Genomic DNA, 21,862 nt, shown 5'->3' with positions numbered 1-21,862 from the left:
ACACATCACACGTTGGGTGGATGAAGAGAGGAAATGTGTGCGGGTGGGGGGTGCGAGTGAAAACATCAGAAAACCTGCATTACCCATGTTTCAGTCCAACACGCACACACTGTGATCTACGGGCCATTAAACACAATCCAAATTACAACACAGTAGGAAGGGATGAGAGCGCCCAGGGCACGAGATCTACAGTACAGAGGAGTTTGTGTAGCGGGACGATGCAGACGTGTGTGGGGAGAAAAAAAAAAGAGCATTTTTGAGTGTAGCAGGAAGCAGAAGCCAGTAATTTGTTAAAATGAGAGTTATATTAAATTTATTTGTCATCAGGGGAGGCGAGTCTCCCCTGTCCTGAATAAAAGATGGGGCCGTGTGAAGCAGTTCAGAGTATTTATGTGTGTGTAGCTTCGTCACAAGGCGAGCCTCAGGATGAGAATATATATGTGCCGCTTGACTGGGTAGAATCAAATGAGCAGCTTCAGGCTCAGGAGCGCACTCATTAGTCCTGTTTGTCTGCATGTGGTCTCTCATAAAGACAAATAAGCGTGAGCACATTGTGAGGGTCCTCTGCTGATTCATGCATTTGGATAGCATAAGCAGAAAATGATTTGTGAGGACAGAGAATACAGCTACTTCTATTGTACAGTGCAGCATAAGCAGAAATGTTATAAAGGGCACAAGCACATACTTCAAGAGGATTTAAAGTCAGAGAGAAGCGGCTATGATATAAAGGACTAGAACAGATATGGTAATAAAAGCATTTATTCATATTAATAAATTGTACACTAAAAATAGTCCCTTTTGTCATTTAAGCATCGCAAAATCTGAAGGTGAAATGAGTAAGTCCTGCTCTCGAATTGGAGAGGATGAACTGTCAGGTTTATCGAAGTGTCTTTCAGGACAATGATCCAGAACATCAAAGTAAATTTAATACAGAATGACTTCAATAAGAAGATCCACCTTTCACAGCAGCACAGACTGTAACTCAGAGGAGACGCTGTGGAACGAGTTCAGAGAGACATTCACACCAGACACCCGGAGATAATGTCTGAGCTCTGCAGGAGGTTGGGTCAAGAAGTCCTCCTGAACACCTGCAGCTCTCATCTATAGCTTCTGAAATGTTTAGTTTGAGGTTTAACCATTTATTTCATCATCTGGTTCCCACTGACTCGCTCCACCAGCACGGTGAATGTTTGTGTGTTGTTTTTCTCTATAGTTGGGACTTAAATAAAGATTAGTTCACATTTTTCTTGCCAATTAATGCAAGAAAACAGGTCATTTCAAAGGGCTTAAACTTTTCCATGCCACATTATGCATGCAGGTAACAAAAGACTGGAGGTCACTTTGAGTTGCAGTGAAATATGATGTACAGCTGTAGCCATTAGAAATCAATCCATATCTGTCCTGTCACACTCAAGCAACAGATGTCTGAAATAAACAGCTCGTAAATAACTGTTACTTATTTTAGCGACATAAACAACGACGACACAAGGACACGAAGCAGCAGGTCTTAGGTTAACTTCACGTTGAAATAAGGTTGAAAACTATTGTCTGTTTAGAACATCTTTTTCCTGAGACCAGCACACCTGGTGTGTACACTAACAGTCCCCTGCTAGCAGCTCCCTGTACAAATGCCCTGCAGCACTGAACAGGTGTTGGTGTGTGTGTGTGTGTGTGTGTGTGTGTGACCTCTGTGAAAAAGCTACGAGCTGCACCCACCTGCCTTTTCCTTTGCTCTGAAGACTCCTGGCAAACATGGTCTCTCACACGCCCACAGTTATCCAGCAAACACCAGGCCGTCCTCAGGCTGCAGGAATTTAATATGTAAATAAGCAGCTTTAATTTATATAGTTGATAGGGGCAACACAGCTGCTACCGACAGTGACTGATTACCTCAATGGAAAATGAGTGTGTGTGTGTTGAAAATCTAGTGCCTGTCAGTGTCTAGTATGACTCCATTTCAGTTGTGTTACTGTACAAGTGTTGTTCAGCTGTTTTTAACAATGTTCTGTGCAGTAAACCTGTGTTTGTGCTCTGTGTGGTTTACAGGTACTACTCAGACATTAGTAAGATGCAAGCGATCAGCGACCAGGACATGAACGCCTACTTGGCAGAACAGTCACGGATGCACATGAATGAGTTCAACACCATGAGCTCTCTCAGTGAGATTTACTCCTACGTGGGCAAATACACTGAGGAGGTATGTGACACTTACTACACATCTGTACCATTTACTCACTTTTACTACATTTTAGACTCAGTGACTATGTGTTTTGTTGTAAGAAGAATCCACTGAATTTTGGTCTTAGTGTTTGGCATCAATAATAGTAAATGATTAATTACGTTTCCTTAAAAACATGCAGGAGGTCGTAGCTCAGTGGATTATATTGGCCAGAAAGTAAGAGGACAATTCCCATTAGAAATAATCACCTGCTGTAAACCGGCTCCTCTATGCCACAGCAGCAATGATGAACTCCAACATCAAGCCAGACTGAAAAAAAACATTATTTATATTCCAAACAATCGTTAGTTCACCAGTAACTTGATTGATGCTTTATTTCCTGGTTTATCCCGACAAATGTGAAAGTGTATTAAGCTTTGTAGTGGAAAACCAAAGTGGATCACTTTGCAGGAATGATGTGAAACGACTGTAGATGTTTTGTTGCCCCTGTCAAGCTGAATAAAGGAGGAAGTCACAGTCTTTTCATAGCATCATTCAAGCTTATGTGGAGCATTTGCTGTTGAAAAGATAGATCTTCAGTATTGTTTTATTTAAAGGGGAATTCAATCTGGACCCAATGTTTATAAATGTAGGTGTGTAAATGACTTACAAAAATGTTGAATGAACCTGCCCAGTAGAGTAATAGAGAGGCAACAAGCTGCTGTAGAGATGAGAGCGACACATTTGTAACGTCGCCAGATTCTTAGCAAAGACCCAGAACAACAATTTGGTTATTTTATTACTTTTAGAGGACATTTCATAGAGTGTCACTGTCGCCCCATAAGATTACATTGTAACTTCTGCTGGCAAAGAACATCTACTGGACCGTTTCCTGAAGTACCGTTCATTTATACATGGCCAAAGTTGAAAACTACAAATACAAAAAAAACATTAGATCATCTTCTTGCTTCAGATTTAACAGGATTAGAAAGTGTAATCTGAGGTTTTATAATCCAGAGTACATGCAGTAATGTCTTTGTGTGTTTACCTCACTGTGGTGTCTGCAGATCGTGTGTTCGCTGGAACAGGATGATGCAGCCAGGAAACAGCGGTTGGCCTTCAAGCTGGAGCAGGTGGTGGCCTTCATGAGTCTGGAAAGCTGAGGACCGCACTTCCCAGGGCGCACTGGGAAGAGACCCCATCAGAAACCGAGCCGTGCCTGAGCGAAGACCTGTCCCCATCTTTTTCATCATGTGACTTCCTCCCTCCGCCTTTCAAAGATGACTTCTTCCTCAACCTTTTTTCTGCTTCCTCCCCCAAGAGATATTTTGTTTTCCTCATCCACTCTGCTGCATAGACTAGTTTACCTGAAAACATCTGAAGGGTGGTCCGGGGCTGAGGGTGGCTTCTCCCACAGTGCAATGCGGGGGACCCCTCGGCTTCACCACAGGGAGAGTGCCAAGGGGTGATTTCTTGAAAGCTGGCCATATTGGCATACTTCAGTCCCCCTGCTGGAAGAAAACAAGGGGAAAGACATTTTTATGTTGCCTTTAAGAATTTACACTGGTAGGTAATTCTTTAAAAACCACACTGCTGGTCCATTTTGTTGAGAACTTTTTTCGGAATAGGATAGTTCCAATCAAACCATCTCTAGAGTAGATCTATCTTCAACATACAGAATCAAGAGGAAACATCAAAGATGATGACTGCAAGCCAAATGAACACCTCTGAAGAAAATTCATGCAAGGGTGGTTTGCCAAGTTTACACTGTACCTACAAACAAAGCATACATATCTGTGAAATTTGGGGCGAGTCCAGGCAAACCTAGAATGTTCTTGTGTTCCTTCAATGTAGCTGGAGTTGTATTTAAGAGTAAGACTGATGGGGGTAGGGGAGAATTAGTGCTTCTCTGAACTTTTCCTTTATCGAAAATGTGACTGACACTAAAACTTTACAAACCAGAGCATCTCCAACCTGTACCCCTTTGCAACATTCGCACATTTGTCCCTGCCAGCATACATTTACTTGAAAGAAAATGCTCATGATTTCTGCTTCCATCTGGCTTATGTGGCTACTGCAAATTTAACCTATTAGACGAAACCCCTGGAGGCTCTGACCCAAGTTGGATCCTCTGTAAGAAGCACACAACCAACTCTGGAAGACGTGTTCTGACTGCTCATCCAAACACCAGCAGCAGTCTTTGGCTCGTGCCACTTCCACTCCCGTGTCGCCGCCGCGACGGTCTATCAAAGCACACACACACACACGCACAGATACACACACAATCAGCAGCTGCCCGGTATCTACGCCAACCATTGAGGAGGTGAAGAGAAGAGCTGACTGAAATGTGCTGGGCAAGAAACTGCTTGATCAAAAAGAAGAAGAGTGGCACAGTGAAGTCCGAGGCGGCTGACTGCTACCTAAAGAGAGAGCAGCACCTCTTTCCCAGGATGTTCTTATTTAAAGACTTTTGTGTGGAGAACTCAAACAAGATGGATTTCACCAGTCAGCCAAAAACCAAAGGAGCTTGAAATTTTCAAAAGGGTCAATGTATTTGTAAAGTGCCACTGAGGAACTGACGAATTCAAAGGACTACGAAAAAGACAACCACTTCTAGGACAAAAAAAATTTATTGTGACTGGAACTTAAAGAAACCTGTGTGATTTTTCTGACCTCAGTGTGTCGAGGTGAGAGGCTCCGTGGGCGACGTGATCCGATTCCTCCTCCTCCTCTCTCCATCGTCCCGAGTCGCTCCGGCTCTCGGCACACCGTTCACCTCTGTGTCCGGCTCCTGAATTACCAGTTCCCTTTTCTGTTTTGCACAAGCGTTGGAGATGGTAGCTAGTTGCATACAGCAAAACCCCAACTCTTCAGTGTGTAACTGTTGAGGCGCTCTTGTCTGTATTAGTGTAGTTGTCCTCAGTGGCGGCAGGGGCGGCCTTCTCCGAGCCTGGAAAAGAAAAAAGAAAAATGAAAAAAAAAAGAAATCTGATAAAGCAGAGCAGGAACAAAACGAGAGCATCACGGCAGGATAAAGAGAAAATGATAGACATTAAAGTTGCTCAGACTTGTTGGATGTGAACCCCCGCGGTGGGAGAGAGCGATTGAAAGAGAGATGATGGAGGCGCCCTCCGTACCTTTTGACCTCTGCCCTTTCTTTTGCCTTGACAACGTGCCCCATGTGGTGATGTGAATGTGTGAAGACCGCCCTAGGTCCACCTTGGGTCCTTTATTGGCTTTTTAAGCGCATGTAAAACATAAACAATTTAAGAAACTTATAAAAAAAAAAAGAAAAATAAGAAAATTAAGCCTTGCAATGATGATGTGGATGTGTTCTTTTATCTTTCTTTTGCTTGGAAGAATCGAGACGGAAAAAGTGGATTGTTCATGTAATAAAAACTATAACTTTCGTTTAAGGTGGAACCTTTATCCAGTCCAGCCCCTACTGCAGAACCTCATGCTCATCGTTTCTGTGACGTGTTAGATGCTAAATGAAAATAATATATACCCTTGCATGTTGACCTATTTGGATGGTATGAAATGGAACTGCCTTGCTCAAAGATATTTATATACTTCTACTGCTACTAGGACTTACAAGTCATTTACAAGCCAACTGTTCATTGGATCTCACGAGACAACACAAACCCTTTTTGTGATTCTTACAGTACGACCATCTTCGTGTCACCTTAACTTTAACGTCTTCCATTACAGTTTGGTGTTACTGCCGTCTCTCCTCTGTGGTGTTTGGTAGAAGATGCGAGCTGAGTCTTGCTCTTTCTTTGCTGCTATTCCATCTTGTTTTTACTTTCATTTAACTCATCACGATAAATTGTGTACATTTATTTTCCTCCATCAGTTGAGCCCAGAATAGAAAAGATACATTTTGAGTTTTTAAATCCTGTTTTTTTTCGAATAACAAAAGATGGATACAGGGGTTTGATAAAGGTCCATTTCACAAAAAGCAACAAAAGACTGCATCAGTTTGCCAACATCATGAAATACAAACTTTACGATCCCATTTAATTAGAAGAAAAAACACCTAGAAGAATCTATGTATACATGTAATTGATGACACAGCTAAACGCTCTAAAAAGCCAGGATGATTGTAGACTTATGTTAAAGACTGAGTTTGGCAAGTGACTGTTTTTTTAGCCTTTTTGTCAAATGTATATGAGAAATCCAACTCATTGTCGTTTAACTGCAGCTAAACAGTAAATTGTCTGTTGTTTCAACTTGGAGGGGTACATTCACAAGGGGTTTGCTGGACGTGTTGTGTAGTTAACATATCAAATATAGTCTGTTATTGGAAAATGAAGGGAATAAGGACTGACTGGCATTAGAGACGACAATTTCAAAGAACCTCTTCTATTCATGTAGCCAATGTAAACTGTGTCTAGATACCCAAAGCTTCCCCTCACAGCCGCGTGTTAATAATAACACAAGGTGAGAGTCCTGGACTGTGGTTGTGAATCTGCCCCCCAGTGTAACACCCCGTCTTTCATTTTCTCCCTGCCCCGTCCCCTCCTCTGCAACAAAGGTCGTCTGCGAGTAGCCACCTTGTGTTGCCAAGAGCACAGATAAAGTTTCCACCTTCAAACGTTTTTGTAGGAACTAGAAATGTCCTCCTAGTTCAGTGTTAAAGCAGGTGTTACAGAAACATGCTAGAAAAGACTTTTACTAGACCATATTTGAAAGATAAAGAGTATCTTATCGAGAGATAAAAACGAAACCTGGGGGATATAAGGCGAGCTTCTCTAACTTTGTTATAATTAATTGTATACCTGTGTATGTAAATATGATGCATTCCTATTTTGCAGTCAAGAACAAAATACTATTTGTAATATAGAATAAACTTTATTATGAAACCAAGCATTGTGTGGTTGTTTTGTGTCAGTTTTCAGTCGGTTGACAAAACCTCAACAACTACATTTGAATTTAAAAACTACAAAGGGGCGCCTCAGAGGCCGTATTTTCTGCATTCTTCCTTTATGCTACTACCACAACAGTTCCACACCAAGATATATAAAACCTCATTAAAAACTCTGAATTCTTGCTAAACTTATGTGAAAGCTTGCACAACAGAGCGTCTCACCACATGACAAAAACTTAATAAAAATGTCATAGTATCAGATGTTGGCAAAAATGTTGCCAAGATGTATTAGTACGGCATCGCATAGTATTGTGTCCAACATGTCATAAACACATCATAGTATATTAAAGCATCCAAATTTTCATTTAAACGTCATACTAGGGCGTCCAAAATATCATAAAAATGTCATAGTATTGTTAGGCGTGTAAAACCTGATAACGTCATAGTATAGCATCCAAAATGTCATTAATAAACATCATAGTAAAGTTAGGTGTGTAAAACCTGACAAAAATGTCTTAGTAGAGTAATAATAATATTAAGCAGGATGAGACCACTCCCATGAAGAGAAAACCCTCTGTGATTTTTAGAAAGATGTACAATGGATCAAATCATTATATACTAAATATTCACATCATCCAAATGATGGTTTTATCCAATTAATTCAAAGCCTGTGGCCTGATTTTCCACAGAACCATTGGGGACAATAAAGGCAGCAAGGTTTGAAATAAATCCACAAAGGGGAAGTGCACAAACACAGACACACACACGCCCACAGTGGTCATATTGTGCACAAAGAGTATTTCTCAAAATAAAATGTAAATTAGCATCTGACCATCATTCTGTTAGCCTGCTTCTCTCAGAACAGGGACAGAAGCTTGGCACTCAGTGGTGACATCCAATTCACTCAGAACCATCATCGTCCTACAAAGCCATCTCATATTGAGTCGGACAAAAACAAACACCCCTGCCATCTGGGAGCAGGAATAAAGAGCTGGGCCCACAAATCACTTGAGGACTGGGTCGGTGCGTCAGAAGCTGAGGATCAGACGTATGGTACCAGGCTTACTGTTGGTGAATTTGTAGCAGTGCTCTTTGCCTCTGTGTGTGTTATATTCCTCGACTATAATTTTGAAGTTGTTTAAAAAGTTTGATCCCTCTCTAATACTCTTACTGAGGCTGAATGAGGAAACAGGATTAAGCAGAACTTGAAATCTAAGACATTTAACGCATTAAAATGTCCGATTGGAGTTTTCACAATATCTACCTACAACAGACAAAGAGCCTACAACTTTTTCAAATTTACAAAGTGGATTCAATTGTTTCAGGTTGGGGTTTTGAAATTATGGTGGGAACGGCAGTTGTGTAGCAAACATCATGACTGGAATAACGTCTTATTTAGAATAAGGTCAATAGTCATATTATTGGTGTCAATGTGAACAAATGGCTCTTAATCAGTCCGAGTGATTCAAACGCTACTTATGTGAGTTTCAGTAAAATAAACTCCACGATGGTCAGATTTTTACGAAAGCTCCTCTCATGTAACTCGGGTTATTATAACGCAGGTAATGCAAATATACACAGCAAAGATCTAGAAGACCTGAAGCCATTCAGGAAATTAAAGAGGGAGTTGCAGCCTCTGAGCACATGTCAGAGTGTAAAGCTTCGCTGCAGTAAACACAGCTCGTTTATTTGACTCTACCATCTGCATTACTCGACATCACACATCAAAAGCACACTTGTAGTTTTTCAAATTGCCAATCAGCTCCTGTAATCTCACAAAGCACAACACTCCCACTCACAACTTCACCTTACAATAAAGTGTACAACTGTACTTCACCACAACATCCACCCTGAGACAACAGGGCTGCAGAAGCAAGTCAATGGAAAACAGTGGTGACAGATGAGGAAATAGGAGGTTGTGTGTAGAGAAGGAGAGGAGGTGCGGAGTACACAAAACAGAATGACTTCCCGTAGATGGGAGGAGGAGGCTGCAGGTTGAGTGGCTGAGGGGGTGGGGAGCGAGATTGAATTGGCCCAGAGTCACCCTCCATATACCAACCACTGAACTGGGAGTAATGGGTGAGAAATAGAAAGAGGTGGAGAGGTGGAGAGAGGAGGAGAGCTGCCAAGTGTCACCCTAATTCTCTGACTAGAGAGCTGGAAATAATGGCGGGGAGGAGGGAGGCAGCTCGGCGGGGTGATGGGTTGAGGGAGAGGTTGGATGGACTTAGTGGAGGGGGCAGGATGATAGAGAGCCAGCTATGATTGCTTCACACCGGGGGAGGTTTTCCACACTCCCATGATCACCGCAGCCCTTTCGCCTCAAACTCCCTCACCCCCACCACCACCGCCACCACCATCCTGCCGTCACATTCACACACCCTGACGCCTGATGGAGAAAATACATACAAAGATTAGAGGGTTCGTCCACATGGAGATAAAGTGATGAACGGACGAGAAGAGTCTGATGCTGTCAGAGAGCACGTGGGGTTATGGGACTGGATAATCTAATCTGCTGCTCCAGGGATTTGAACCCATATGTGTCTCCTGGCCCCTTCAGTTAAAATACTTTTGATCTTAGATCTTTGAGACAAGAAACTATTAGATTTACTATCAAAAGAGCAATTTGTAAGATTCGTATCAACCTATCAGCTGCTGTGTCAAATCAAACATGTTGGAGCAACGTGTCCAGGAAGAGATGAATTCTAAGCGCACACTTAATGGCACATGTGGAAACATTACATGTCCGTCATTTACAATGGCTGCACATACAGCTCAGTTACCTGGGGAGTGTAAAAACACTCGAAGCTTGGTAATGGTTTGGTCTGGATAATGGAGCCAGTCTCATGTTCCTGATATATCTCGCTCACTGGCTCTGAAACATAAAGAGTAGTGAGGCAATTTTTTTCTCTGTCTGTCAGTCAGGTAGGTTGTCTTCAAAGTAAATACTAGATAATACTAATCAAGCTGAATTGTAGGGCTTTTATTTAGAAAATGTGTGAACTTGGTTCTGAAGATCATGTCACTTGCGTAACAGATCTCAGACCTGACGTGCAAAACAACACCAGTCCAATAAATCATTTAAACTTATCTAAAAGCCAGACATGCAAACAAGTAATAAAACAAATTCTGTCTCATTTTATATAAACCAGGTAGGATGAACGCAAAGTTTTCAGACTTCTCTCTGCACCGTCGTATAATGTAAAACTGTTTGGGGAGTTTTTCTAAATGTTATAGATTCTTCAGGTTCACATATGATTTTAAGCTTTTTCTAATGACTTGCTGACAGCCGGTTCTCTCTGTATAATTACTGTATCAAGAACCTGAGTTAAAATGTTTTCTAATGAAATACTGCCAGAAATCTCTTTAATAACCCTGGATGATCTCTGTCCTTGCTGAAAGCTGTTATTAAAACATCAGGTTATCGTCTGGGATTTGTAGATTGGGAGGGAGGGAGCTTTCTGGTGTGGCTCCCATCATGTGGATAACTGGCTGTTGTGTGTGGATGGACGGACTGATGATAGGAGCGCAGCCTGGACACAGGTTGACGGCTCTAATTTCAGCGGTGGACTCAGATATTGACAACTGCATGCGAGCAGATGGGAGCAATTACCGATATTAGTCCATCCTCCGTCTGCTCTGTCCCGGTAAACATTTGTGATGCTGGTGGCAGCAGGGAGAGACAGAAAGAAACATTACAGCCAGAAATACCCTGAAGACTACAGATGGAGAATGAAGATACAAGTCTGTCAGAAGGTTTCAAAGTAAGGTCAAACAGTTTTAATGATCTGTATCGTTTATGCTCAGATAGAGTTTTAGATGCATAATTGTTACCAAACTACATCTTGCAAAGCTCCACGCACCCACGCACGCACGCACGCACGCACACACGCACACACAAACACACACTATATATATGAAGTCTCCTTTTTATGGCCTCCACAAATCTTTACTCCCATTTCAGCTCCTCATCAATAACAACCATGCAATTCCCTCTAAACTGCACATTTGCTCCTCGGGCTCCGGCACCATACGACCTCACTGAAACACAAATTACCGGAGCTGCGTGCGCCTACAACACAATACATTGATTATCTGGTTTAGAAGTATATTGAAATGTATTATTACTTTATTGTCCACTTACAACTCTAACAGGTTCCTCTTGTTGATAGTGGATTAACAAACAGGTACAAATCCAAAAAAACTACGTTGAACTATATGGAAATGTGTGTAGGGCACAGGAAGAGGAAATTGTTTTTAGACTATAATTAATTTGGCTCAACACTTTGACAGATGTGCACTTAACTGCCCTTCATGTTTCAATTAACCACTGCAGAACACTTCAGCCACGAATTACACTGCAATAAGCCGAACAATATATAGCAACACATGATATTATAGCAGAACTTTCTCCCGGTAAGTGCATTTCTAAAGTACCTGTTCTGTTTGGTGCAGAGTAGGTTTCAGTTTGCACAACAGCACATTTTTACATTTCCACTTTCAAAACAGTATGTGTTTGTCAGTAAGACGTGAAACTGAAACAAATACCAGTAGAATTACACTCAGTCAGGTGCACAACTCAGCCGGGGCCCAATAAATCAACATTTTAATTTATTAGATCCGGATTTCACACACATACACAACAGTCACCTAAAAATTCCTGATTTTTTTTAATCAAGATCCATGAATTGTTCTATGAGAAATACATTTTTTGGGGGGAAATGTAAATTCCTTGATCCATCCCCTGATCCAGATCTGCACTCAAATTTAATCTGTTCTTGCCTGACCCAGGCTACATCCTTCCAGTAGTTTTTGCACAATCCTTTTGTGGAGGTAATAACGATACCTGCCGACGCTGGACCTTTTCTTTCATGCTCATCATATATATCATATATAACACTGAAACGCTCATAAATGAAGTATCTACACACAAGAAGTAGTCAAATTTACCTTCTCTACAAAAACATTGTTTCAAACACTTCAAATTTGATTTCTCCAGAAATGACAATCTTTCCTGTTCAGTGAGAGCAGGTGCGTTAAAGACAAAGCAGCAAAGGGATAATGATTGATGAACGGCATCACTGCTTCTATAGGCTGTAAATTGTAGAATAAAACAGTAGCCATGAAAATAAATTTGAATACATTTAAATAAATATGCTGTTTGGTACAAATACTGTCCATGATCAGTTTCTGGGAGAAAGAAAATCCTTCATCAATCATTGTCAGAGGAATCAGTGTTTGTGTGAGCTGCTCTGGTGGGGCAGCAGACAAAGGGCAGCCCTCTATCATAGTCAGCCACCTGTGGGCTTTTGTCCCTGGCTCAGTCACACGACTTATTCCCAGTGTGTTAGCCTGTCTACAATGGACAGGAGCCCATCAGCTGGGCTCAGCGCTGGACCGTCTCTGAGGGTCGACTGCTGCACGACGCTCCAAACAAGAAGCCAGACGCACTCGCACACAGATTAATGTAAATACACCCAACCCCCCCAGAAAAAACAACTCCATACATGAACAAAGCTGTGCATGTTGTCACTGCTTCTACAGCACCAACATTATGAATATGATTAACCCTCTGGCCCAGACTTGAGCAGGCTGTGCCATTCTGTACTGCATTCAAGCCCTCAAGATGTCAGCACAGAGACAGAAGGGCAAACTGAGAAACAAATGTGACAGCACAGTGTGAGCCGGCCATGGGCTCTATAGGCATTAGTCATGTGACTGGGAGCAAAAAACAAATGTAAAAAGCTTGTTCTAGTATGGTCCCAATGTGCTTTATGGAGCAGAGTAAATCTGAACAGAGCACAAGGACTTGCACCAGTAAACTGTGAATTCAAAGTTTGTAGAGCAACTTGTCAGGAGCCTCGTGACGACAGCTTGCTGAGAGGGTACAGATTGTTGAGGGGTAGACATGATGGCAGGAAGATCGCCCTCTAATCCAATTCGGTGACAGCCATTTGAATAATTGATGTGGGGACATAAATTGGTCCATTCCAGATGTCCCCTGCTCCCTTAATCAATACTGATTCCCTTAATCAATGGTTGGCTGGCCAGCCCAAGGCTTTGGCTGGTCTCCCCCCCCCCACACAGCCATGCCGCAGCCAAAGCTCCCCTCAGCTCGAGTCACAGGTGGTTGGCTGCAAAGTGGCTGTTTGCGGTGATAGGCTCTGGGTAATTGAGGCTCTTACCCGGTGGGGTTGGGGTGGTGGGAGCGGCGCTGGGGACAGCAGATTGGTCTGGTGTCTAGAGAAGGGAAATGGCTTCCATTGGGAAATGACTGCAGAGAGATTCCAAGAGAAGTTTTGCCACGTAGAGACGGACTTGATTCATTAAAAGACGACGAGGACATGGAAGGACAGGCTGGTCGCTATGGTGATTGTCAACTGTCTTGAGGATGGCAGACACTCACTGCCTGAATAATTCGAACCTACTAATTTCCATGCTAACAATCAGCAAGTGTAAAGACTAACAAATGTGGAATACACAGAGGCAGATGATGGTGGGCAGAGGGAATCGGATGCCAGGACAGAGTGGAGCATTGCGGCGTGTGACAGCTGGATGGCACAGCTGGAGGAGACAGATAACCCTCAGTCTGCAGGAGATGACAAAACAGCCACATCCCTCCTCGGAGGACTGAATATGACTTCACCTGGCTCTGCTCCCCCTCTCCTCCTGTCTCTGCACCCGTCACTCTTGTTGTCCCTCTAAATGCCTCTCTCTTTTCAAGCTGCCTCTCGTTTTCTTCTTTCACAATCCCTGCACCCGTTACATCCCTCACCCTTTCACTGTCCTCTTCATATCCGTCTCTTTTTCAAATGTAGCCCGCGGCTGACAGGACATCAATGATCCATCAATGTTTCATTCTTTTTGGGCCAGAAACACATCTGTGTGAGCCCCACACTCACACCCATCAACAGGTGGAAAGTGAAGCCAGCGAAGTTGCTGATGTGGGCAGCAGAGCGGCAATCAAGAGATTTCAACACAGATAATGTGTTAGAAAGCAAATACCAACTTCCACCGTCCATAACATATAAAACTGTAATTGTATTCATCATTGCTTTTGGTTATTTGCTGAAACTCGCTGTTCCAGAGCATTTGAATTTCCAACACTAAAATGTGCATGTGCCCTAAAACCAAAACAACTCGAGGCTAAAAAGCTCAGTAGAGCTGCAAAAAAACAGACACCTGCCAGATTGGCTCCCTGCTAATATCACATTACAACATGGTTATACAAACGTGCATACATGTTGGTGAGTGACAGTAGGTGTTGCATACTTAAGCCGATTACATACTACATCACTAAGTCAGCGGATGACATGTGATCAGGGCTCCTGCAGTCGTGAGTTCATACTACATGAGTCACTGGCAACACACTACACAATCTTTCACCGGGAGAAAGCCCCGACTGGTCCCCAGGAAAAGGCAGGCGAGAAGAAACCCAGTGATCCTCCTGCTCCTCTGTGTCTTTCTGAAAGACATCAGGCTGGAAGAGGTGAAACATTTCAGTGGTAAATTTATATCTTATTTCTCTGAACCCAACAAAGCCCAAGAGAAAACAAACCGAATCAGACAGGCATTCTGTATTTTTTCTGTCTGAGCCCGATGCAGGTAATAAAAGCTGCACTGACCTTCACCACCCTCACCCTTGCATGCGCTCTGATAGGCTGTAGTTGGCCTGAGTTGGCGCATTGAGGAGCACTATGCAAGCCTCTCACATCGCTTCGTTGAAGAGTCCAACAACAATTAGCAACTGAGCACTATTCTGGGACGTTTGTCTGCAACTTGCAAAACTTGTTTGTGACTTTGTATGCTTGTCTATGATGTATGTAAAGTTGAATTTCCAATCTCTCTTCTCAAGCACGGCCCTTGGCTCTGAAGCAGCTCCGAGCTTCCTGGCTCCCTGACAGCATCCTTGGAGGAGGCGGGGGGGGGTGTTGCCATAATCGATTTACACAGCAATCACAGATCTGCACACAGCGACCTTGAACGAGTCCTTGAACACAATATCTCTCCACCGATCAAACGCCATCAGCAGAAAGTCAGTAATTAATTGGTTGTTTATGTGAATTTAAAACATTTGTTAATGGCTTTGCTGCAGCGGTGATTGTTACACTTGTGACTGACAGCATGAAAAGAATGCACATTATGTCTGGCTGTCATTACCGGCCAGCGTCAACTAAATGAGTCAGTCAGTCAGTCTGGATTTTGGGAATGAAGGGGAGTGAGAGAGTAATGTAAAGCAGAGAGGGAACAGAGCGAAAGGAAGAGACAGACACAGTGAAGCAAGGTTGTTTCTTTTGAAGTTATTAAATATTTAAGATGAAAACCAAGTTGCTTTTATAAACGGCAACAGGAGCAATAAAAGCCTGAGCTGTCTAAACCACCAACTGCACAAAAATACACTCATAGCCCCATTATTTGTGAATGCGGCAGGAAAGCTGTCAATTTTATTTTCCTATTTCTGTGCCTCATAAACTCCTGTAATGTCTGCCATTTATTTTACTGGCTACCCACAGGGAAAAAAACTGGGTGAAGCCTTGCTGTATCCTGACAAGGAGGAGATTTGGCAAAGCAAGACACTTGTTGTGAGGCGCCCGCTCACTGTCAGTATCCATCCGTTTACCTCGCTGCCAAATATGTGGTGTTGGTGATGGAAAACAAGTGTTCTCGTCAAAGCCCATTAAAAATGAATGAAAGGAATGAACAGATCATGCAGGACTCTCCAAAGCACTCGGGCCATTTTATATCCCAGGTTCTGAGATCACCATTCTCACAGTTAAATATCTCAACATAACAAGATAATATGTAATTCCCTGCTGCTCCGAGACAGAAACACACACACACAGCTAATGAGTCAAGCAATTACCTTCCAAACGTGAAGCAAAACTTTGTCACCGGGGAGATAAACAGACCTGCTGTGTGTGTGTGTGAGGAAACATAAATGATTGTAGCCCTGCTTTAATCAGCGTAAAGAGAAGGAGAGCGAGGAGCAGGAGGAGAAGGTTTTGGGGTTCATTCTGCTAATCGATCATCTTGACGCAGGTGGTGACAACCTGTCATTGGGAGGTGACAGTGTTATGTCCAACAGCTCATCACAGGAGTGTGTGTGACAGATCTGGTGTTGGGTTTGACTCTTAATGGGCCCTCGGGTCACACCGCAGCCAGCCACGGTGTCATTTAGAGGTCCAGAGGTCGCAGTCTGGTCTCCCAAACACACACGCAGCGTCGGTGGTAACCATCATTGTCAGTCGAAAAGTGAGAGTGTGTAGTTTATCTGTGTGTGCAGTGTCAGTGTGCAGATGGAGGGGGCTCTCTGTGAGGAAAAAGAACAGATTGAAAGAGCTAAGAGGAAAATGCACTTTTCAAATGTCACCTTGCTTTGCCACCCTTTACACTGAGAGAGAATGGTGGGAAATAGAGCAGCCAGAGAAGGTGGCTTGATGAGAGCAGAAAGAACATGAGCTTTCTCATCTTTAGGATTTCATGACACGTACTGAGTGCACAAGAAAAGTTTGTTGCTGTGCTGCTATGGTTTCAACACCTGGTTAATAAAGCATGTTAAGACATAGACTCTCTTTAAACCATCAAACACTGTTTTCCGCTTAATGATAATGTAGCCTGCGTTTACATTATAACATTAAAACTGGACTAAATCTGGTTTAAAGTTTCGAGACCTCTGGCTAACTGTAACATCTTAAAATGTAGTAAAATGACGTTTTCAACCAGATCAGTTTTACATTTTAGTCTGGTTTGCTTTGGATCAACAAGGAGCCTCCACAATGTACATTTATACATTTGGCCTCAAAGCTGAATGATTTTTTCAGCAGCAGAGACAAGAAAACTGGTGAGGGTTGAAGGAAATCTGAACAGAGGAAAGTACAGAGATATCATGAAAACCTGGTTCAGAGAGTTCAGGACCTCTAACTTTAACCATGGGAGTGCACCAAAGATTCACCTACCAGCAGGATAATCCTTCTGAGGAGCAAATAGCAAAGACATTGCAGAAGTGGCCAAGGGGCAGCTCTGTCAATGTCTTCGAGTGGCCCAGTCAGAGCCCTGATCTGAACCCAATCTTTGTAGAGACCTGGAAATGGGAGTGAAACAAAAGTTCCCATCCAACCTGACAGAACTGGAGAGGAGCTGCAGAGAAGAATGGCTGCAATTGATCATCGTGCTGAGAAAAGGTTCTGAACATTTATGTCAATGTAAATAGGAGAAAAAAAAAAATTGTTTGCTTTCTCCTTACAGAATATTGATTATAGGTTTAAGTAGGAAAAATTGAAAGATATTTTTTAAAAGGTTGCAATGTAAAAGAGTGGTCTGAATACCTTGCACTTTACACACATCATCTATACACACACATAAAACAGAAAAGTTGATTTAAAAAAGAATAAAGGTTTTCTGTCTTTGCTTGGACCTCGTAAAAAGGATAAAAACACTCCAAAGAATGTAAAGTTCCAACTCAACTTCATGGTGCAACTGAATAGCTTTCAAACCCAGATGTGTAGATACTGATGGTGCATAGCAGCTGAAAGGGTTTGAATAGCGCACTACACACTTAGAACAACCACAGTAACACACTGAAAGTAGGAGTGGGATAGTAATTATACCGCTTATCCTTTGAAGGCCATTAGTAGGGAGCCAATCCCGGCTGACACTCGACAATGGACGAGAAGCGGGTATAACCTGGCTATCTCACCAGTGGAACGCAGGGTCAACGTAAAGAGAACTATTCACAGCCACATTGACAATTCAAAAACCACAATAATAAAATGATAAAAGTTGATCAAATATTCCACAGGCTGTTACAATGCCAATTAATTAAAAATTCCAATTTATTATTACTCACACATACTTTGTAAGAGTCAAACTTCGATATTCCAAAAACTATTCACCCATCAAGTTTTTTTTCTGTCACTGGGAATCACCTGACTAGTAAAGCAGAAACATACACACAGTTTAAAAGTATATCACTCATATCCCTGATCTGTTCGCTCTGTGCCAGAAAGGAGGTTTGACACTGTCTCCGCCCGCACTTCAAAAACACATCAATCAAGTCAGTCAGAAATGTCAGGGACCTTCCACTTGTCATTGCGGGCTACTTTGCAGTGATTGATGGTCCGATGGTCATCTCCCTCCGTCCCTACCCACCGTCTCCCGTCTTGCCCATGCATCAATTTGCACACGGTGTGAAAAAAAATAACAAACGATAAAGTTTTTGAAAAATGATTCACAATATCCTGCAGCAATTTAGATAGAAAACATTCCCTTTTATTAAAAGAGGGGAGCAAAACAGAGACAGACGGTGACAGAGGGCGAGAGGGGGAGATGTGTCAGGGTTGCTTTCTATATTGACGTTTAAGGCTCGGAGGCTGCGAGAAATGTGCATGACGGGGAGTGTGTGTGTGGGTGTGTGTGTGTGTGTGTCTGGAGAACAGAAGATGCTCTGAATATCCGATCCATGTTGACGGCTGCAGTGGCCTCTATAGGCAGTACGTGTATACACAGATCCATTAAGCTACGTTCTCATCAGGAAGGTCTGATAGGGAGAGAGTCATGTTGCCAACAGTGTCTGTACATATAGTGTTTCCGTCCATTCTGTCTCACTACTACTCAGGTTTTTGTTTTTGCATTTTCCCTTCTGTCCTCCCTCATTTACTTTATCTTCAACTTTTTTTTTTTTTTCATTTGCCACTTTCTAAAACATTGTCACTCATTTTTGTTGTCTTGTTCCTCTCCTCCTCTCGTCTCCTGCTAATATGATTTGTCTTTTTCGCTCAGTATCCACACACACCCTAACGTTTCTAGCATTCTGTTTTACATGCTGCTACCTTTCGTCCATCTCTCCATAATGCCGCTCTCCCTCTCTTCTCTCCCTCCCTCCCTTGCTCAGAACTGTCAAACAGCTTCATGAAATGAGCTCGAGAGATGATGAGAGAGATTTCAACCCCTAATGGTCTGACATGAAGCATTGTCCCAGGCCCCTTTGATAAATGAATTTAACCGAGCACTTGCTCTGTGGTGAACCATGCTAATTAGGCACGGCATCCCAAACAAAGATGTCTCCCGCTAATTGAGGTGAGGTCAGAGGGATTGAGGGGAGTGTGGACATGACTGGGACGGTGTGTGTCAGAGAGGGAAGCTCCAACTCATCTGTCTGTGGGAAGCTTGCATGTGTGTGTGTTTGCATGTTTGCCCAGTGGGAAATGACTCGATACCCCCTCAGGGGAGCCGGTAATGGCAGTCTTTCCCCTTTTGAGTATTTGCTCTGTGGCTGGAGACAGAAGGTTAGTGGATGACCTTGTTTCCCAAGTGCACTGAGACTCTTCCCCAACAGCGTAGCACAGTTCCTACCCGACTTCTGCCATTATAATTCTGGTGGGGATCTGTGTGTGAGGTCAGTGCGAAAATTGAAAAAGCAAGGGCAAGCCACTCACTTCATACTCAAATTACATAAGCTCAATTGCACATTGATTCTATCCATGCATTGAAATGGATCTATGGACAAACACTGGGCGGGTGAACTGCCCGGTTCACTATCTTAAACAAACATTATTGACATGTTTAGAGCCGATCCAGATGACCTCTGCTATTTAGCCTCCCATCATTGATATTATTGGTTTGTTTACAATAACTCAGTCGCCGTGTATCTGTCATTCCCAACGTTGGGGATTGATCCAGGAAAAAAAAAAAACAGAGAAATGCCTTTGGACAACAATATGCTCTCAGGTCATTAGAGACACAAGATAGAGAGAGAGGGAGAGAGAGAGATGAAGGAGTAAGGGAGAGAGGTGTGGAGGCTTTCAAGATGACGCTTTTGAAGTTTTCAAAGACGAACAAATGAGTTTATATGCATTTTAGATATTAACTTCCTGCTTTCAGGGAGAGAAAAAAGGCTGTAATGTCACTTTAAAATCATTTCTGTATTAAAATAAACATCTGACATTCAAGTGAAGGTTACATAGCCAAGTAATTAAATTTCAATGGTTAGTTGCTGGTATGACTGAAATCATAACACTAGTGTTGTTTTGCATCATCACTGTAGAGATGCACAACTATGATTTTCAAGATCTAAAATAAACTAAACTAAAATACAGAGCATTAAACTACAGGGGTTTTATCTGAAAGAAAAGTATATGTTATTATGCAACCGGTTTTGTTGTCGTATATTTTGCCAATTAAACCATTTTAATTGATATGCAAAACTGTCTAAAATGCTATGGTTGTGTTTACTATAAACAACATTTACATTATTTATTACATTTTATTGTTTTTAATTTCTTGGTATTAATAACATTGATTAGAATTCTGTGTCTATAGTCACTGTGGTTAAGCTTATTGTTAATATCCTCATTCTGTCCCGAAAAATTCTATATCGCGAATGTATAAGTACGTTCATGTTTATAAATGATACATTATACATATGTTCATTAGCTGGTGAATATGAAATAAGGGGTATCTAGCTGGAACATCAGTGTACTCTACATACAGGGAAGCCAAATTCCACTTGTCAGGTAATATGAGGCAAGACAAAGTTCCTCATTATAGTGGCTATCAATTTTAATAGGAGAGTGGGGGTGTGAGATATTTACATACTGGCATCACAGGAGCTGACAGTCTGCCGTCATTATGCATGTGAGGTCAGACGGAGCTCGGTGGCAGCAGCCAAGACACATTTTTGACAAGTCGTAGTAACAAGTCCCTCCCTCGATGGTCTATTTCACAGAACCTTGAGCAAAGTGTTGTCTCGGTAATTCAAGGTGCACTTTCTCATTTGTCAAACGGGGCGGGGGTGTAGGTTCAGATGGCGGGATGGAGGAGGAGGAGGGTGATGGGGAGACTAAGGACCTAAAACGGCTCCACTGAGAGGGCTCATGCATATTTAAGTAGGCTAGATTAAAGGCTGGGAGTCGTGTGAAGACTCAACCTTCTCCTGTGACATGTCATTAACCCTTTAATTGACTAATGGCTGGTGAGGATGCAGATATGAGCTTATGTGGCCATTTCTCAATGCAAGTGTTGTCCATGCTTCACTGATGTCCTGTAGAAGTGATGAGTATTGACAAATGGACTCTAGGTGAGGTCAAGGGTCAAAGGGTGAAGCAACATAGGCCATTTAAGCTACTCTCAGACACACAGAGAACACAAATGTCAGAATCAGGTAGTTTTCCAGAACTTTTCCCGCGTGCCTCCTCCGTTAACATTCACACCGTGTTGTTTAAATTTCAACACAAGACGGACCAGAACTGAAAAAATATATATATATATATGTAAATATCTCAGGAGGAGTTTCCTTTTTGTTGTAAATGTGTCTGACCTGGACAATATCCTGCTATGTTCTTCATATGTGAGAGGCAAACTCATGAAAATGTCCAGATCCAATTTGTGTCTAAAGACCAATTAAGACACTTTAAGGATTCGATTCCTGTACAGTCTATCTGTGCACTCTCAATGCTGTGGTGATTTTCTGCATTTGCCCTAAAGATTATTCAGATTTCCCAAAAATGATCCCAGCTCTAACTACAAACAAGCTACAACACACACAGCCTTATTGTGAACCAGACACAGGACATACGACACAGCGGAGGAGCAGAGAGACGCTGCTTCATCTTTCACGACTGTCAGAACATCTGGATTTGTGACAGTCCGGCTGCCGTCTGTGTTGCTACATCTCTGTAAAGACAAAGCTACTTTCTATATGTCAAAGTAAATTATAGGGCTTGGAGTTTGCATGTAGGAGAGTGAGTGGGAGAGGGCCAGCCTGGTTGGCCTCCGAGAACAATATCTCTCACATCTCAAATCTCCTCTTAATCTTCTTATAATTGGTTGGTGAGCCT

At 42.4% G+C, this 21,862-nt stretch overlaps 1 protein-coding gene and 1 long non-coding RNA gene across 2 annotated transcripts in view; one reads left to right on the top strand and one right to left on the bottom strand.

Moving 5' to 3' along the window:
• plxna4 (plexin A4) overlaps nt 1-3,470 on the top strand; it is a 215,328-nt gene extending 211,858 nt beyond the window's left edge. Inside the window, exons 31-32 of the mRNA XM_035147688.2 lie at nt 2,047-2,197; nt 3,226-3,470. Coding sequence (XP_035003579.1) covers nt 2,047-2,197; nt 3,226-3,321 — 247 coding nt within the window. The 3' untranslated portion in view covers nt 3,322-3,470. The remainder of the gene's footprint in view (nt 1-2,046; nt 2,198-3,225) is intronic.
• Nucleotides 3,471-4,837: 1,367 nt separating this feature from the next.
• The window catches only part of LOC118101744, a 68,794-nt gene continuing 51,769 nt past the window's right edge, over nt 4,838-21,862 (bottom strand). Inside the window, exon 3 of the long non-coding RNA XR_004694580.2 lies at nt 4,838-5,108. This is a non-coding gene — a long non-coding RNA (uncharacterized LOC118101744). The remainder of the gene's footprint in view (nt 5,109-21,862) is intronic.

This window comes from Hippoglossus stenolepis, chromosome 22 (assembly GCF_022539355.2).
Source record: "Hippoglossus stenolepis isolate QCI-W04-F060 chromosome 22, HSTE1.2, whole genome shotgun sequence".
Classification (NCBI taxonomy): Eukaryota; Metazoa; Chordata; class Actinopteri; order Pleuronectiformes; family Pleuronectidae; genus Hippoglossus; species Hippoglossus stenolepis.
The sequence above is the reverse complement of the archived record's forward strand: the minus strand, read 5'-3'. Positions and strand labels throughout refer to the sequence as shown.